The sequence below is a fragment of the Pinus tabuliformis genome, chromosome 7 (genome assembly GCF_031772625.1).
Source record: "Pinus tabuliformis cultivar Carrire ecotype Pingquan chromosome 7, CPIR1, whole genome shotgun sequence".
Taxonomy (NCBI): Eukaryota; Viridiplantae; Streptophyta; class Pinopsida; order Pinales; family Pinaceae; genus Pinus; species Pinus tabuliformis.
The window spans coordinates 1,124,195,856-1,124,216,416 of record NC_142293.1 but is presented as its reverse complement, the minus strand read 5'-3'; the positions used below and the strand labels follow the sequence as shown (position 1 = coordinate 1,124,216,416).

The window sequence follows — 20,561 nt, the reverse complement described above, 5'->3', positions numbered from 1 at the left end:
TTGGTCAGAATCAGCTAATATCAGGATATTTCTTTGATTCAGGATGTCTGTTAGAGCATCAGCCTGTGCTTTCAAGGGGCCATTATCCCTGTAATCCATTTCCCTCCAAGTTCTCCATTTTCCTTCGCTATTTGTCTGATCCCAAAATTCATTTACTCAGAGTAACCCTTTGGTGTCAGTATCATGCTTGAGATCTGCAAAGTCTTCTCTTAACAACTTAGGTTCCTGTTGCCATTTATCCTCCCAAAACCATGCAAGGTCTCCAGCTCTAATTTCCTAGAAGCTATTTTTCTGAACTATGCCTCTATTCTCCCAAGCTTTATTCTAGATGTGGGAGCCTTTTATGATTCCATACATTCTTATATGGTCCTTGTCTTGCCAATTACTTGCATATTTCTGGTTCCAAATTTGTGCCCAAGGAGCATCTGAATCTTTTATCCATCTCCACCATAATTTTGCCCCCAAAACCTTGTTTAGCACTTCAGGATCATCCAGTCCTAAACCTCCGTGTGTTTTAGGTTTACATATCTTTTCCCAGGCTACCAAGGCCCATTTCTTCTTTTCTTCCCCTTTGCCCCAAAGAAAATCTCTTTGGATATTTCTGCATTGTTGCATAACTCCTTTTGGAGCTGGAAGGGCTGAAAACATGAAGATGGGAATTGATTGAAGGACAGCTTTTGTAAGCACCAGCCTGCCTGCCAAGTTCAAAGACCTGCTTGTCCATTTGCAAGTCTTGTCCTGCAGCTTATTAATCACAGGCTCCCATAATGTTTTGTTCAGAGACTTGTTTGTGAGCAGTACTCCCAAATACTTGGATGGTAGCATATCTCTTTGAAAGCCTAGAATTCTGGAAATGTTTCTCTGAATAGCAATATTAGTATTGAAAAATAAAATCTTTGATTTGGAGAGGCTTACCTTCGTACCCGCCTCCATAGCATAGTCTCGCAGGATTTGTTTATAAGCTAGTGCTTCCTTGACCGTGGAAATGCCCTGTAGCATGGTGTCATCTACAAATTGTTGATGTGTTAATGCATGTCCGTTCCTAGATAGTTTGAGACCTTGGATCTTACCTGCTTCTTTAGCGGACTTGATAGCTCGGCCTAGTCCTTCCATCATAAGAATAAAAAGAAAGGGGGGGAGAGGATCTCCCTGCCTGAGGCCTCTTGAAGGATTAAATCTCTTTGATGGAGAACCATTTACCAGTATTGAAAAACTAGAGGTAGTCACCAAGGCCATTACCCATCTTACCCAGTTGTGGTCAAATCCATAAGCTAGAAGGACCTTCCTGATGTAGGCCCAATTTAACTTATCATAAGCCTTTTCTAGGTCCAATTGCATAATCATTCCTACCTGCCTTTTACTTATCATTGAGTGAACCACCTCATGAGCTTGAATGATATTATTGAGAATTTGTCTGCCCTCCACATATCCCATTTTCTCCACAGAAACCAGAGTAGGAAGAAGGGGTTTAAGTCTGTTGGCAATTATTTTGGAAATTATTTTATACACCACATTGCATAAAGATATAGGTCTGAATCTGTCTGGTGTCATAGCATTGTCATGTTTTGGAATCAAGGAGATGAAGGATGTGTTGAGCACCTCCAATACCATTCTATTATTCCTAGAGTCTTCCACCACATTCAATATATCTTGCTTGACAATACTCCAACATGATTTAAAGAAATCTACATTGAAACCATCCGGGCCTGGTGCTTTTCCATTCTGCATATCTTTGATGACTTCACTAACCTCCTCTTCATTCACCGGTCTATTAATATTATGTCTTCTCTTGTTACTAGCTTAGGAATGTGCTTTGTGAAGTCACTGATAAATTGTGATCTATCTAAGAGAGGTTCCTCTGCTATGCCTTGAAAATGTTGAACCAACACATCTTCTATCTCTTTGTGGGTATTGAGATGGTTGCCTCTGGAATCCTTGATTGTTGAGATCTTGTTGTGAGACCTGTGCTCCATTGTAGATCTGTGGAAAAACTGTGTGTTTCTATCCCCTTCTTTTAGCCATTGTACTCTTGATTTTTGTCTCCAAAATATTTCCTCTTGTTTGCATAAGTCCCCCCATTCCTGTTGATGTTTTTTAGATTGTTCATTTCTTTCCCCATTAAAGCCATCGGTGATTAGGGTCCGGTTAATTTCCTGCATTTTCCTTTCAACAACTTTTTTAGCTTCAAAAATATTGCCAAACTCATTCTTATTCCAATCTTTGAGCCTGATTTTGTTATGTTTCAATCTTTTGTGTAATAGAAACATTCTCATCCCCTGGATCTACAAATCTTCTTTCCACCATTTTTCAATGTTGCTAATAAAGTTTGGATGGGAGATCCAGATATTTTCAAACTGAAAGGTCTATTTTTTGGGGTTCCTATACAGGACGCCTCAAGTTGAACAGGTGAATGGTCCAAGCCACTAAAGGGGAGAATCCTCACTATCATATCAAGGCCTGTGAGCATAAAGTCCTCTGAGATAATGAATCTATCTAGCTTTGAGGCAACTTGAGACTCTCCTCCTCTTTTTTTGTTCCATGTAAAGAGGCCATTAATTGTCTCTGTGTCAACTAGCTTCATTTTGTTTATAAAATTATGAAATGCTATAGAGTCTCTGCCTAGAGTTCTGGTCCCACCCTTTTTTTTGACAGGGATTTGATCATGTTAAAGTCCCCTCCTAGAATCCATGGTATTCTTGAATGTCTATCTCTTAGATCCTATAGAGAAGTAAGCAGTCTGAGTTTGTCATCAGGATTTTGAGGACCATAAACATTTGTGATTAAATAAATTTCCCTATCTCCCAAGGGCCAAATAACCACTGATAAATATTCCTAGATGCTTCAGCATCCACTATTCCTATTCTTTGAGGGTTCCAAAGTGTGAGAATACCTCCTGCTATTTTTTCTGCTTTGACTTCTAGAAATTCATATCTATTAAGCCATTTGTTGTGTATTTCTCTTATTTTTTGAATTGAACATTTAGTTTCCTGGATGAAAATCATGTCTGGTGTTTCTTCTTTCATTCTATTTTTAAGATTCCTTTGCTTCCTTTTACTTCCTAGACCTCTAATATTCCAAGATGTGAGCTTCATTAAGAAAGATTTGTAAAAGAGTAGCTGGTTAGATCTTTCATCTTACCTGAATCTATCATCAGTTTTCCACATTCTATCAGTAACTTGTTTTGTTTCTTTCTACCCCTTTTCCTTCCTAGGTTTCTAGGAGCGAGTCTTGATGTGGTTTTCAAGGTTTTCACCCCTTCATTGTCCTGTCTCTCGAGGTTTCTTTTACCTCCCAACCCTTTTGCCTGAGTTCTCCACAGAAACAGTTGTTGCACTCTATTAAACTCCTCTTGAGGTAATGAATCCATACCTTCCGTGGTTCCCTGTTTCAGGAATTTTTCCAGATCTAGATGTTCTCTTTCGAGAATATCCTACAGTTCATGATCCTCCGTTTCCACCTCACTCGGGGTCATTTCTCATCATAGTCTCCTTTTGTTGGTTAATATCTTGTATCTCCTCCATATTTTATTCCTTATCCTTCTCCCCTAGGCTGTCCTCCATGGTCTGATTTTCCTTTTCTAACTCCTCTTCTTCTTCTAGTACCTTGTACCTGTTCTGGCTTGTCTGCTTTTCCTTGTTGTTGTTGTTTTTTTGTAACCTTTTCCCTCCTTTACCTCTATTTCCCACCTTGTGAAAGCTATCAGATTCTTTCCCTACTATAACCTTACTTCTGCTCTCTATATTGTTGAGAGGGCAGTCCCTGAATAGATGCCCATGTTCATGGCATTTGCAGCATCTGAAAGGAATATGTTCATAATCCACTGCTTGTACCCATTCTTCATCAAAAACTTCCAGGATCACTTCATCCGGTAGAGCTCTAGAGAGATCCATCTCCACACATATACAGGCAAAGGAAGTGTACTTTCCCCTTCTAGTTGCCTCAGATATTTTAACAAAATGCCCTAGTTTGTTTCCTATTGCTGATAATGATTCTGGTTGCTAGTAATCTAGTGGTAAGGAGTAGAGCCATACCCAAACCGGGACCGAAGTGAAAGTCTCGTGCTCCAGGACAAAATTCATCATCCAAGGCCGCATATAGAGGCCTGCAGCTGCATAGAAGTAGGGCCCTCCTTCAAACACCCTGTCTTTATCCTCAATGTTAGTGAAAACTACAGTGAAGAAACCCTTTGATCCAAGGTGTAGGTCTATGTCCCCTTTAGGTTTCCAATGATTTTTAATCCATGCCTGTAGCACCTTCTTTGTTGGCCATAACCCCATGAATTTACAAATGATAGCGTAAGTCGTCATGTGATCCCTATGCGCCTGCAGCGCTGGATCACTTAACACCACTCTAGGTGTGATAGTGGTCTTAGGCTTACATGGACCACTTTTTTTTTTCTGCTTCTTGATTCTTTTTCTCTTCTCCTTTTTCTGTTTTGGCTTCCTCCCTCCTATTATACTTCTCTTGAGAGTCTCCATTGTCCAGTTTCCCTCCTCTTGAAAAACCTTTTTCTACCTCCAATGGCTTCTTGCCACGGAGGGAGTGGTGCTCCCCCCTTACGCCCCTCCATGGTGTGCAACACTTGATTATTTCTGTAAACCCTAGCTCTTACCAGTCCCGAGTCCCAAGTTTTTTTTTTTTTATAGGGAATCAATGGTTCGATGTGTGTTTGTATTTCATTCTTGGCCATCTAATTAATTAAAAAAAATACTTTCATCAATGATCGTGGAAAACCATGATTAAGGCCAAAGCTAATCTGAAAATCGCAAGATTCTATTGAAATCATAATTAATTAAAAAATATAATTTCATCAATGATCATGGAAAACAATGATTAAGGCTAAATCTAATCTGAAAATCGCAAGATTCTATTGAAATCATTCTTTAATGAATATGTCAACTATCATATGTTAGTTGATAATTCAGGCCAATTTGAATCCATGGGGTACTCTATGAGAGAAGTCAATGATTATGGAAATCCTTTGTCGATAATTCCCTATAGAGATATAAATGGTGCAAGGAATTCCTCAGTTTATTTGTGTCTTAGCATAATTAATGTGTGCATGGAGAGGCTTAGTTACAAACACTAAACTACGAATAGTATAGGGATTTTGCATAAGGAGATTAAAGTTTTTTTGGTCGTTTATATCACTAATATAGATCTGTCTTAAATGCAGATTTAACATGAGTCGAGAGAGATCCAATTTCTTCACATATAAATTTTTTTATGAGCTAATATTATTTAGATGTTTTTTTATAGTTATTTAATTGTTTTATTTTTAGAATTTAAAATTCTAGTCGACATAGCAAAACTTCAACTTTGATGAGGGACAGACACCCTTACACATCATACGGGGCTATAGAATGAATCTCTCGGCTCAACTAAGTAAGTAATGCTTAAATAAATAACTCAAGTAAATATGAATTTATACAAAGGATAACATCAATAATCAAAAATTATAATTGGTTGTGTAATTAACAATAAAATTAGTTGATATTGATAAATATTAATTTTGATAATGGATTATTTCACTCGATATATAACAAAAATGTGCATTTTCTTGTTGAAAAGTGTGCAACAAGAAATGCTTGTTGAGAGTGCAACAAGATGATGGAGCTTAGTGAAAAGAGTTGCCTTCACTAAGTGGGCTCGCAGGCTATTTTTGGCGCGAGTCTATTTTTAGACTATGTCTATTTTTAGACATATGGATCATGTCTATGGATTGTAGGTTGCTGTTTATGGATGATTGGTCAAGTTGGGAAAAATAGATGGACTTCTATTTTTTATCAAAGCGTGAGTGATCACAGTGTGAGTGATCAAAGTCTATTTTTAGACTAGCTGTCAAAAATAGAAAAGTCAAATATTATTGTCTCATAATAATATTTGGACTATAAACTTGATCTTATTCTCTTGGAGCACTTCAGTTTGAGCTACAGAGGTGGCACATGCAGATGTCAGAAGGAAATATGCTTTTCTTATGAGTCAGTTGAGTTGTTGCATGCATGACTTTAGTTAGAACTCAAGTGAGTTGAGTTTAGTGGATTGGAGGTACAGTTGATGGAGTTGTGTTCAGTTTAGCTTTGTTAAACTAGTTGTATTTAGTCTAACTGATCAATAGACTAGAGATGAGTTGGGTGAATTAGTTATTAATTAATTCACAAGTTATTAACTCATTATGCAACTATAGAATACATCAGTTAACTCAGTTGCATGTCAGTGCATGTTCAGTTCAGCAGGGACAGGCGTTAGAGAATCAGATTGCTATCAGTTGTGACTATAGTTGTGCACCAGATCTTGCACAATCAAGGGATTGAGGATGCCAATGAGTTTGCTCACGTATTTGCCCAGTATTGTAGCCTTTGCTCACGTCCAACAAAGTGTGAGTGATTATTTTGAGGTGAAATATGAGTTTGGGAAGCCATTCTCATCAGTTCTTGAGCAGGTATTGAGCAGTGGAGGCAGGCAAGCAGTGGAATAGATTTGGAGATCATATCTGAGTTGTATTGTGTGTAACAGGTGGAGTTGGTACTGGATTGCTTGTGATAAGCATTGTACTTTGTAATGTTACATGATTCAATCAATATAATATACAGATAGTGTGGGGTTTTTAGCGAGATGCTTTCCTCGGGATACATATTGTGTTAATGAGTTTGATTGATGCTTCTATGTGTGCCTGTGAATGTTTCTGCTTCTGTAAATTGATGATCAACGTAGAGGAGATTATGTATTATACATGTTCCGCTTATAATTGTATGATCAAGATAATCTCTGTGAATATGTGTTAAATTATTCAAAATCTCTACATTTCTTTCCACAATGAAGATTTGCATTTATTATAAATGAACATCCCTACTCCAACTTTGACCTTCGCTTCACTTTTATTATCTTACTTTGACAGTCACCACATTTTTATTATCCTATAAGTTTAAATAAGATTAAGATGTTTGTGGATAAGTTAATAAATACATTATATAGTATTAAAATATTTATAATTAATAATTATTACAAAGAAATTAAAATTAGTCTCACGCGGGGGAGGTGGGTGTCTGGGGACTAGGTTAAGTAAATGCATAGACATATGATATCAAAATAATTGTAATATGTAGTTATTTCATAAAAAAAGAAGTGGATGTATTCATATTAGATCGCTTGTTCAAAGAAAACCCAGTAAAGAACCTAAATGTGATAGGTGATTAAATAATAGTTATTAGAGTATTCTCCTAACTAGTTTATATCTCATTAAACTATGTCAAACAATTTTAATTTTAAATGGGGAGAAATTCAACTTAATATAACTCTAATATGGATAAGTAGGTGAATGCAAGGTTGACCATTGTAGATCATGTTTTCATACAAAATTGGAGTTTCTTCTATCATGGGGATTCACCATATTAACCAATATATTATCATGTTCATTCATAAGGGGGGTATTAAAACTGTGACAAAAGGGGTTCATATATCGTAGGCATTAAGGACAAGATATGGGTTATAAGGGGGTATATAGGTTTTTGGGGCTGTGAAAAGTGGTATTTCCTAAAAATAAGAGATATCTAGTAAAAATGGATCTTTATTTAAATTGGAGAGATGTATTTGAAATAAGGTTCAACAAAAGAATTTTGGAAGGTATTTATCAATATCTAGTGAAATTAGAGGTATTATTTAATATCCTATGCCTGCATGAACTATGTCACAGGTTCACTTAGTGAAGACCACATGCCTGATATCAACCACCACGTGCTCCATGCCATGCCAATAAGGGGCAAAGAAAAATCTACCAACCTTAATTACATCAATGAATTATTATGTTGGGAAATTACTCCAAACCCCCTCCCACACCCCCTCCAACATTCCCTCCCACCACCCAACCAAACCCAGCCCAATTGCCACACATCATTGCACTATTTTGTGTGAGAGAAGGTACATGTGTATTTCATTCTCTTTTATTCTCTCTAACATTTGCATGCAACATCGAAGGCCCCTCTAGCCAAACCTACACAAATTGACACCTCCTTTAACCCCCTCCCCCCAATCATGATGCTAATTTGTGAGAGGTGTCCCTCCAATATATAAAGGTCTCCCCCAGTTCCCATCTTTCTCAATCTTTAGTTCTCCTCCTTGGATGCCCTCCTCAAATGCCTTGGCACCCACTTTTCCTAGCACCATTGGATTATTTTAGCATCTCTTTTTTCTTTGAAACTAGGTTTATCAATATGTCAATTCAAAGTGTTAAGGATCTCTTTGGAGTGACCATGACTTCTTCTCAATCTTAACTTTCTCCTCCCTGGAAAACCTTAATAGACCAAAGGTACAATGCTTCACCACTACTTTGATGTTATATACATGTTGAGATAAAGGATCTCAAAAAGGGCATGAAGAAATGTGAATGCTCAACATAATATTTTTTCTCCATTGCCATTCATGTAGGCCTCTAAGCACATGGAAATGTGTCCATTGCTATCACTCTACTTATTGGAAGGTGTTAAGAGACACCTTGTAACATCCCTATGGTAAATATTTTTGACAGAATGCGGAGTTTAACTTCGTGTTGGTTTTGAGCAAAGCAATAGATGAATGCAGAGTGCAGATTCTGAATGGTGATAGTGAGCATCTCCGAATCGGAGAAGGTCTATTTTATTTGCTGAATAATTATCTGAATTTTGTTTGATCTATGTTTTATGGTAATTTCAAATTTCCAGTGGCATGTTTCCTCATGGGTCGGCGAGGGAGTAGAGAAAACTCATCCGATCATCAATAACTCACTATCTTATTATTCAAGCCACTCAAATCTTATGGACCGACAGGGAAGCAGCGAGGGATATCGTTGATCACCAATAACTTCCTCTTCGGGTTCTTCACTTCACGATTGTTAGCCAAACTTCACGAGAAGTTGAACAACGTGATAGCTATAATAGTTAATGATTTCCGACGGTGGGTAACAGGTGATAAACTTGACAATCAACGTGATGGTTATATGTCAAAGCGAAAACCACGTGCGACCGCAGGTTTGAACCCGCGACCCATGTAATGATAATAACCATGTACCCACCATTAACGACGGTGCCAGGCGGACACCCATTTGTCCTCTACACCGGTAATAACTGATTCTTGATGGGAAACGGGATGAGATCGAATGGTTCCGGGTTCTTCGCCTTACGTTTGCTAGCCATGATGACGGTTAACAGTTACACCTCCATTTTTCAAGGAAAGATAAGTGTGCTCTTATGGAAGGAGGAGGGGCGATTGGAAGACTGACCTTCTACTTGCACTCAACTACTGCGATTCGGTTCCTGTCAACCGGGGACTTTTGCCAAACATTTTTGGACTTTATTTGAACTCTGGAGAAGTAACGCTCGAGCAAGCAACAGTCCAAACTGCGTTTACCAGTCACAGGACTCATTATAGTTACTGCACACTATACAGTGGCTGTAGTTTAATCAAAGAATTGCAACTTTTGTCTGGAATTGGGTGCATGTCTCCTCACGGCATGGCTCCAAGAACAGAGTGGACTTCAGGGGTCGAGGACCGTTCATCTGGACTTCCTCCTGGACGCCCGGCTGTCAAAGGTGTGGCAGACGCCGAGGGGACTGCAAAAAGGGTTGTGAAAGGTGGAACAGACGCCCATGAGACCGCAAGAAGGAAAAACATGAATATTTGGAATATCACAGACAACGGGTGAAACAGATGCGAGCTAGACATTCAGGAGACATCCCTGATCATGCTCCTGTCAATGAACTGGACCTCGAGTTTCCAGAGGAAAATCGGTGTTTGACCACACAGAATCGAGGTGATGAGACGGCGCGCAATTGAAAAGGGAAAAATGAAGCAGAGGAAACATTTAGTGCCAAATTCAACAGTTCTGAATACTCACGCCCAGATCTAAAGATAAGTAACTGCATTCTTATAGAGAGAATTTTAGTACATGCATTAGAAGAATGATTGATTTTATATGTTCTCTTGTGAAGAGAATAGGTTAATGCATGTGGTAATGAATAGGGTAAAAGATTGATTAATTTATCTCTTTTCTTGGTTAAAGAAGTACTTAATGAGTCCATGCTTGTATCTTTAAAAGACTATGTCCACTGCATATATTAAAGAAGGGATATTAGGATAAGCTAATGGCTCAAAGAACAGTCATCGTGTTAGGGAGATGTGTTCTTTGTATGTTAGCAAAACTATGATAAACCTTGACCATTGTGTTATATGTTTTAGGAAAAAAACATGGACTTGTAAACTAATGGTTTGATCTCTTAGAGAGAGATATGTACCAGTGTGAATAAGCTTTGTGTAAAGTAGAACAAGAAGTTACTTGAATAGAGGTACTAGTGAGTTAGTATGTTATGCTTGCTCATGCAGATGAGTAGAAGATAAAAGATCCTTTTTAAGGGTTGTTTAATGAATTATTGATAATGTATCTAATATTGTTGCCAAGCTTGTTGTCAACAGCATTGACAGGAAACGATGGCGGTTGGTGCCCAAGGAAAGTGATGTTTAACATTGACGGGATAAGGATTATTCGTCCATGCAGATAAGTCTAAGCTGCAGTATTGTCCATTGCTAGAACAATTATGCCACAAGGATTATTGCATGTGGCGGTATGTAAATAAAAGATTACATGAAAACTGTATTAGCTTATAGCTAGTTATGTGATAGCTTAATGATAATTCATTGTAATGATTTTAATAACAATGGTTAAGGGATGGAATCCCTTATAAGCCATTGAGTGAGGGGTGAAAACCCTCACGAGCGTTTAATAATAAGATTAAACGTTTGCTGGTTTTCACCCTACAGGGTTTCCAGGGTATATCCGTGTTCTATGGTGTGATTGATGTGATTGCCTTATGTGTCCTATGGTGTGATTGATGTGATTGCCTTATGTGTCTGTTGATAATGATGGGTCCTTGATGATGATGGCTCTTTATTTGATGTGACAACCATAATGTCTTAATACATGATTATCTAACATGGTTAAGGATATCAAGAAATGGATGCATGGATTCATGAGATAGTTTTTGTTATTACAGTGATGGTTGAAGGTTATGCAATGGTTATGAAATTTACTGTATTTGATGGCAATTTACTTGATGTACTAATGAATAGTATATCTAATGGTTAGTGATGATTTGTGGAGTTGTGAATTGATTAATTACTTGTGGTAATTGTATAAAAAAAATTCTAACTCCCTACTTTTACATGCGAGGTTACCGGGGTATGTGACACACCTACGGATATGTAAGACATCCAAATTCATATTTCATAACTACTAGATTAGAAGAATGAAACTATGACAACCTTGTGCAATCTTTGAGATAAAAATATGGAGATAAAGACCTCCTCAGAATTAGAAAAAAGTATTATTATCTACCTCTCAACATATCAATTTTGTAATGAGTAGTTCACTTTCATGTAAATGTCAATGGTGAATACCTATAATAAAAAATATCTATAATAATAAATTTATATTTTAAATATCATTATTGAATGTCACTATATATATCTACAATAATAAATTTATATTTTAAATGTCATTATTGAATATCATTATATATTATTTAAAAAGTAATTTATAAAAAACCACAATTAATAAAAAAAAAACCCTCTAAAATATCAAACTTTGTAGAATTATTATTCATTTAACTTTTAGTATAACAAAAAAAAAATTGTAATTCCTTATCATCTCACTAAAATTGTTTTTTTTTTTCATTATTATTATTATTATTATTATTATAAAAAAATGTTTTTATCATTTTGTATATTTTAGTTTTATTGTGTTTTTGTTTTTTTTTTATTATTATTATTTTTAAAAGAAAATAAAAAAAATAAAAAATAGTTTTAAAGATAAAAATTTATTTTAAAATATAATATTATAATTTTTAATATACAAATTTTTTTTTGTAAAAATATGTAAAATTTTAAAAAAATTATAGAATATTTATAAAAATAATAATTTTAAAAATAAAATAATTTAATTATTGAATAAATCATTTTTTAAATAGAAAATGGTAAAAACAAAATTAGAAAAAACATGAAAAGTTAATCCATGAACAAAAAAAAATTAACTCCTACAAAATTTCTTTGGGATGACGTTGCAAGTTCTTCCCCTCTTCCTCATAATATCAACCGCTATAGTAACTAGTGCACGAATGAAATTAAAAACTAAAACCCTCCGTTGAATTAGAACTTAAAAACCTCATAACAAAGAGTAATCCATTAACCATGGTCATTTTGCTTGTGTAGGGCATGTTTTTGTTTGTGTATGGCATTTTATATATTCATTTATATATTGATCTTAAGATCATAGTCAAAAAGACAATATTTTACGTTATTTCGTTCACTTAAAAACAAGTTTTGCTATATATTATCCCAAAAAAACATTTGGAAGATTGAATAGGTCCTTGCGTTAAGGTTATATGAAAAAATTGTCTCCGATTTAGTCATAATAAAAATTAACAATTATATAAAAAAATCAATTAGAATATTGGTTTCCCACAAAATATATATATATATATATATATATATATATATATATATATATATATATATATATATATATATATATCCTCTATTCCTTTTAATGCTCCTTTTAATACTTATATAAATAAATCAGGAAAGATCTGCTAGCACAAACCTAAGAGGGCTTTAGGGCTAGTTATCATCTTCAACTTAACGTTCTTAATAATATGTGTACGAGGCTGCTAGCATCTTTAAAACTTTTCCAACTACTATTTATACTAATAAAATAAAATAACGATAATAATAGTTTAACTTAAACATCTCATCGTTCCAAATTTATTGACTGAGTTGTAAATTATTAAATTTTTCCAAATTTATTTATTATTTAAAATTAATTATATATATATATATATATATATATATATATATATATATATATTCCTTTCTTTTAAATATGACATTTCACCTATGACATTTCACCTATACTACAAGAAAAAAAGAAAAATAAAAAACGCATATCATCCTCTAATGATCACAAATCTTGATGGACCGATGTACTACTTCAAAAACGAAATGATTTATAAAATGAGTGTGTTGCAGTGGGTAGATGCATGTATAGCTCACGCCATGTGAACGTAAAAGTAAATTACAAAGCAGTCAAAACCAGGGTTCGGTAGCATTTCATGGAGATACCAGGGTTGGTACCTAGGGAAGTATTTGATAATGTACAGAAAATGAACAGTAGAAAAGATTCAAAGCTAAGTGTTTATTCACATTGGATATAATCAAAACTACAAAATGTTGAACGAAGGAACTGCCGAACTTACAACATTATATTGAATTTCCCATAGCATTGATGAATTACCAAGTTGGAAGAAATAATGAAAGCTCAACCGTCTTCAGAACTGTAAGAAAGTTATATTCTCATGGTCAATAAATTGACGTAGACTGTGAGTACTCATGACTTGTAAAAAAAAAATAACACCGTGTTGTATAATTTCCGGTACTAGACTGAACCACTAGTGTATTATCCAATATTCATACAGACCTATTATGTCCTTACAGAACTTTTGACTGTGCTTGCGAGGGCAACGGGTGCTCCAGTAAGATCCTCAACCACTGTCACCGAGATCAGACTGGTAAAAAAAATGCAACTACAGTTTAAGAGTATGACGCAGCCATAGTAGAAATACCCGTGTCTGATGCTACAAAAGTGCTGGAAATCAATTGTACCCAATAGACATTGTCAGATCTAAAGTAATCCCACGGGGTACTGCATGATTCTTCAGATTATCTGTTGATGATGGCCACCGATCTGGTTCTGGTTCTTGTGTGTCCACTGCCTGTAGATTGGAGGACGACTCATGAGCACTTATACTCTTCTGATTGTTGGAGAACAAAGAGAGCGATAATGTGCTATCGACATCTTCGCTGCCACACGATTGTACCGATTCACCAGGAAGGTTTTTCGATGGATATTGTTGGTAGCTGCCACAATATTCTCTCTGAAACTCCTCATCCCCTTCAGCGACCTGTATCCATTCTGAAATTTGTTTACTCTTCTTACCATTCACGTCTGTAACTTCGTGTACCTCCTATAAACAGAGAATGAGACTTTGTGAGTTACGGCTTCTGTGATATGAATGGTTTAGATTTGATTTATTTTTATCCATTACACTGTTATTTCAGTTATTTTACTGTTATTTTTGTGGTTTCTAGCATATTCAATAGATAAATCAACTTGCTGCTTCTGAACCTTGATTTAGGTTAGTTGGGTTGAGGTTTCTAGTTAGTAAGTGTGCTCATCTTCAATATATATAGACTTGTTGGCCAAAAATGTAAATAACATGTGAACCAACGAGTCTTACTCATCTTTAATAGATAAATAGACTTAGCTATCTCAAAATTTCTACCCAATAATATAATGAGATGAATCCAAAAGAATCAAATCTAAAGCGAATAAGACTTGGTAGCTCAAAACTTCCACCAAACAACATAATGTGATGGATCCGAAAGAATCAAATCTCAAAAGAATAATACTATTAACATAATTTGATGGATCCGAAAGAATCAAATCTCAAAAGAATAATACTATTAGACATAAGTTTAAGTGAAAAACCCTAAAGTACACATTAAATGTTGAGTGAATCTGTTCAAGGTTTAGCAATATAATATACCTGAAGTTGATCCATAGACTTCCTTTTCAAATCTGCAGGCTCCCAGTCAAAGGATTTATCAGACATGGAAGCTAAATTATTTTCAAGAATGTTTTTAAAATTGCAGTTGTATGATGCTCGACCTTGCACCAGTCTTGATGGAGTTCTAGCATCCCACATTAATTTTTTAGCAAGGCCTTGCATGCAGTCGATTTCATTAATCCCTTCCCTCCTCCTTTGCTTGGAGACGAGCTCATTGAGCTCAAGCTCTGGCTTGAAGTTACATTTGTACTGTCGCAGGGCATTGTATCTCTTCTCTTTCAGTGCTTGATACTGTTTATCCAAGTTTATTGGATCGATCAAAGTGTCTCGGTATAGCAAATCTGATTGAGGGTCTCCCAGCGTTAATGGCGCAGAAATGACAGTTGAATCTAAACGGCTGCAACAACTCCAGCTGTTCAAGTTGGCTGCCGCATTGTTGCCCGTACGCCTCAAGAGCCAATCTACTTGCCCGCTCCACGAACTTTCCTGTCTGAATTAGATAGCAGGGCATTAGGTTGTATGCTTTGGAGGGTTAGATATTTTACCCTAGGGTTGGTCAAAGAAATTAGATTGCGAAAAAGCAGAGTTGAGTTGGTGTGTAGGAATGTGCAAGCAAGCAATTGAGACAATATTGATTAATTTTGCCATTGTCAGACTATATGCTTTCTGTTCAGAAGAGCGCGGACATTTTCACGTGTTGGGAATTAACAAAATGACAGGTCTTCGAAGAATACAAGGACTTTGTACTGCAATGGAGATTGGGTATGATTGCATTCTGATCATGGAGGGAGACCGTTGGAGATATGGTTCAGAAGATGATAAAGAAATTGAAGAATAGCCTTACAAATTATTCTGTGAAATATCAAATCACCTCTTTATACACCGCTGATCGAAAGGCTGCCAAGATTCATGACGATGCTGCTTTCCGTTCTGTTGGAAGGATGCAGCTCTGGAGTGAGAAAAGTAATGCGAAATGTGATCTTGTCCTCCGACATTTTCTGCTGTTTCTGCATCCAAGAAACAAAAATAAACAGTGTTCGACAGACATCTCCATATATATATTCCAAACTTCATGGATACTCTAACTTGCTAAGGGTGGGGTTTTTTCGTTCTTGACCTGTTTTCAACGTCTGAGTTAAGATGAAAGCCAATGTATCCAAAATAATTATGGGCATTATAGGGTTTGGAGTTGTCTATAGGATGCTGTTGAAAACATAGGTTAGTTTACTAACAACTCTAAACCCTATGGCTAGTTTACTGCAATTCAAATATGGCATGCACCTGAAAGTGTTAGCAATTTTATTTCAAAGGGTACTCGGCAGACTTAGATTCTACAATTCCAAATCATTTGAATTAAGAAATTCAGTTCTCGCTCTATATCTCATCTATACTCACTGCCACATATCAAAAAATTTGACAAACCCTGGAAGAACCTAGAATGCTAGGTGAGTAAATATAAATTTACGGAAGCAGCTGCGATATCCTTACGTGATTTGTAGGTTATGATGCCTCTGATCATGAATAAGATGCTTCTTGAAATTATATATATATATATATATATATATATATATAATCAATCAATCAATCGTAACAAGATAAGGATCTCTCTCTGGGATTTAGCTGCAGTAAATAAGGCCACAGACCTAGAAATGTCGGTTATGGACACGAAATACCAATACCAATTTTTCGTGCACGAATTTTTGAGAACTTCATGTGACATGCAATGATCTAATTCAGAAAAATATATGCTTTGTCAGGATAGATAAGTTACAGCTATTTGAATTGCAGTAAAGTAGTTGAAAAGCAATCTATCGAAGAGATATGGTACTCGTCAATCCACTATCGAATCAAAGTATGGAGACTATCTCGCTAATATTATTTACAAAAGGATCATAATGCACCGAATTAATCAAGTAGCCACAGTTTGAGAACATACCTTGACCATTCTCGTCATTTTTCATGCTCCTGTACATCTGTGTAGCGAAAAATCCCGCTAGTCAGCCTCGAAAATATTGCAGCAATGATTTCTATAGAAGAGGTTACAACCCAAAAAAAAGTTTCAACAAAGCAACTGCCTGGAATGTTGCAAACATTCACAGATCCTGTTACACTTTTAAGACCATGGGAAATGGATTATTATTGGTTAGTGAATAAGTAAGTACCTGTAGGTGGCTTTTGACATGGGCAATAGTGAGGCCTTTAACATCCATAAGCTGTAGCACTAGCTTAGGTGTTGCTCCTGCGCAGTTTCGAGTGGGAATCATGGAATCATGACACACGATAGCTTTAAATTTTTGTAAATTTTTTATGTAACATACCTATAAGAACTTGTTGCCCGCCCTTCTTTTTAGATTATTCAAAACCCCATGGAATTCAAACTGGACTCTATGTTAGACCTAGTAATTAATCAAGAGGAGCTTGTGTTTCTTGAAAATTGATATTTAGGCCCTGCAATTGATAAATAATACTCACTATCTTGCCCTCCCAGGCGTTCAACCGCATGAACAAAGCAGAGGTGTAGATCCGGAGTCCATCTGAGGCGAGGCATTTTGGAACGTACATATTGTCTAACTGCTAAGCTTTCAGTCCTTCCTCCGTTCTCGCTTACTCCGCTATCAGTACTCATACTCCTTGTATTTGCATTTGTTTTTTCAGTCTGCACGCGCTTCGAGTTGGTCTCCAAATTATCCACATGACCTGACAAAGGCCGTTTGCGTGAATCGTCGCTCAGCTGAAACCTGCTAATTCCGTGGCCTTCATCTCCATGAATGTTACGCTTCATTTTTTTCTTCGAATTCTCTAAATTACCAGTACCAGAGCGATCATGAATCAATACCTAGCTTTTTCCCAATTGCTCTATCTCATTCTGCTTTGAAACATAAATATAACAACAGGTCGGGGTTAATAACATTAGGACGGTGGGTCGGGTCGGGTCGGAGCGAGGGGGTGGTAAGCAAATATAAAAGAGATGTTTTGGCCCTAGGGACAATTGTAAAACTCAAGCTCTTATATTAAGATCAACGGCAAAGATCTGATTCGTTTTTTGTGTACAGTAGTGGCTTTTCCGATACGAAAATGGCAACTCAGGGAATCCAAATTCACATATCATGATTTGATTGCAGCAGAAACCAAGTACTGATTACAGAACATGGGCTGATGTTAAGCCGGTGAAGAAGAAGGAAAGAAAGGAGCAGAGGCTAGAGCCATGGCCAAGGGCTAGAGAAGGCATATTGGGTTTGGAAGTTCCCAGCAGCTGCAGCTGCATTACTGGAAAAAAACAAATGGACCTCTCCTTTCTTTCCGTCTCCTCACCTCTCCTCCTGTTGCTGATGCTGAAGTATCATGTATGCAATCATCCGTCCTAATCCTAATATTCTTCCTTCTCATACATTACATAAGCTGATGCAACAGTTAGCCGAATATAGGATCTACCCAGATAGCCAATTGCCGTATCTTTCAAAGTGTGGGATTGTTTAGGGTGAGGCTGGGCCACCACGGGTGGACATATGTGTGTATCCGACAATTAAGGTTTTGTAGCCGCCTTAAACACCGATCACACGGGGCCGAAAATAAGATACGTAATGCCACTTAACCGCATTTACATTGTCGCTGTGTATATTCCCCGCAAAAAAAACTGGCCTAGTCTAATAGTTTCACAATTTAGTCACGATGGTAAATTTCTGGTAACAAATTTGATTGGGAGAGTGTTTAAATTATTTTCGATAGTGGAAATAGATTTTGCATTATTAAAAAATTTAATTATGGAAATATTTATATCATTTTTGAATGGTTAAAAAAAAATCAATGTCATTAAAAATAAAACACTCAAAATTTTGAAATTCGACGACTACAAATTAGATTTTCAAAAATTTATATAAAAATTTGTCAAATCATACCGAAATTTATATGATTTTCCAAAAGGAATGCCAGATTTTCTTACAATCATACCGAAATTTGTATGATTTTCGAGGCACCGGTTTAGACCACGCCCAAAGAAATAAATTTAACACAGGTTCTTTGAGTTACTAGGGTTGAAGAGGGTACATTAATAAAATCCAATAGAGGGTGGGCATCTGCCTTAAAAACACTGAATTCTCTCCCGCACCTACCGAGAACTCAGCCGACACACCCACGTTTATCACGAATTGTCGTATCTGCTAATAAAGCAATGGTAAATACCTCCTGCAATCAAATTCCTTATTTAAACAGTGACGTCGTACTTTCTACCCCTGACGTCACTCTGCAACATTACCTCCTCCAGGCTCCACCCTCCACGGCCACCCAACCATTTTCCTCGCTCTATACTTACGGCCGCCGTTCGCGCTATGAAATCTTACGTCATCTAAACACTATGCCCATGCCCATGCCCATCCAGATCTCTACCAGATTCTTCACCTCATACTCATTGCCATAAATACACATCGCATCGCATCCCATGCCACTGAGCTACGGTCCCATACATAAACGCAGAGGCGATCTACGGTCTCCAACGCATCATTGCCATTTCAGCAACGCCCAGGTACATGCTGGACCCCAGTGCCAGTGTTTCATATAAATAATTCATGGCAAAAGGAAGAGCGAGCAGGCAGGCATGGCAGGCTGGAATTCCTGGCAGTCGCTGGTTACATAATGCGGTCTATTTGTGGGAATTTGCCGGACAAAGTATCTTGGACGAATTTCCATGGGAATTATGCTTCTTTTAGATTGTGTCACGAGTTGAAGTGACCGACAATCCATCCATTCCCGCTTTTCTTAGCCCACATTGATTTTGCTTCTTTTTCCCAACACTCCCTAAAATCAATAGGGCTGGCGTTGTCTTTCGAACTATGAAAATTTCATAGTTTACTATGCATTGCATTCAAATTTTCATCAAATATTTTATTTTCAAATTCCAAGGTTAGGTAGTTGAAATTTGAATCCATTTCCAAAGGACATTTTAATTTCAACAAAGTTCATCAAACCATGGATGGACAGGATAGTGTACTTCTGGAAGAAAAATCTTGTAGGAGGAAGATTGTGTACTTCCAGAATAAAAATCCTCCAGTAAATAAAGTTGTTTGTTGCCCAACAAATAATTCCTTTATATAAAATTTGACTAAAGTAATAGAATTTGTAATCTTTACATTCATATTAATGGGAATCATAATTTTAATAACAATTATTTTATGAATATGTAATATTTACATTTATATTAATGAGAATTATAATTTTAATAACAAATTTCTTATGTTTCATTTATGTTGTTTTTGTTTTATTAATAATTTTATTGGAATAATTCAAATTTTCAATTTGAATATTAAAATTAACTTTTTATCAATCATAGTAATTTATTTTTATTTTTACATTTTCATTTAGATATACAAATTTTTCAAAAAAAAACATTTTAAATTTATGAAAGAAATTCAATAAATTTTTATTTTTAAATTTCAAATTTAAATTGTTAAGATTGAATTGTAAAATATTGAAAATTTTAATTTGAGAATTGAAAATTTCATTATAAACCTTCTCTATTTCATAATTGGAATTCAAAAAATTATTTAACTTTGTTGAAATGTAATATTGAATTAATTCAATAAAAATCAATAATAAAAAATAGATGTAAATTTATAATTAATGTATTTTATGAACAATTTTATGTTTAAGATGTTTTTAATATCAATTTTTTTTAACTAGTTTATATTAGGTTTTTACATTTTAAATAAAATTTGACTAAATTAAATAATACTATTTGTAATCTTTAAATCCATACTAATGAGAATCATAATTTTAATAACAATTTTTCTATGTTTCATATGTGTTGGTTTTATTTCATTAACCGTATTTTCTTGCAATAATTCAATTTTTCAATTTAAATATCAAAATTAACTTTTCATCATTTATACTAATCCATTTTAATTTTTATATTGTCACTTT

General features: G+C 35.7%; 1 protein-coding gene across 2 annotated transcripts; it reads right to left on the bottom strand.

Moving 5' to 3' along the window:
• Positions 1-13,348: 13,348 nt before the first annotated feature.
• On the bottom strand, positions 13,349-17,951 carry LOC149251466 (uncharacterized). Of its 2 annotated transcripts, XM_089459454.1 has the most exons (7): positions 17,121-17,951; positions 16,811-16,887; positions 16,585-16,621; positions 15,520-15,655; positions 14,750-15,138; positions 14,628-14,659; positions 13,349-14,045 (listed from the first exon to the last, which is right to left on the bottom strand). In XM_089459454.1, the coding sequence occupies exons 1-7, from the start codon at positions 17,428-17,430 to the stop codon at positions 13,674-13,676; spliced, it is 1,353 nt and encodes a 450-aa protein (XP_089315580.1). In that variant the 5' UTR covers positions 17,431-17,951; the 3' UTR covers positions 13,349-13,673. The 2 variants fall into 2 exon arrangements, with proteins under 2 accessions (XP_089315580.1, XP_089315579.1); XM_089459453.1 differs by having other exon boundaries at positions 14,628-15,138.
• Positions 17,952-20,561: the final 2,610 nt, after the last annotated feature.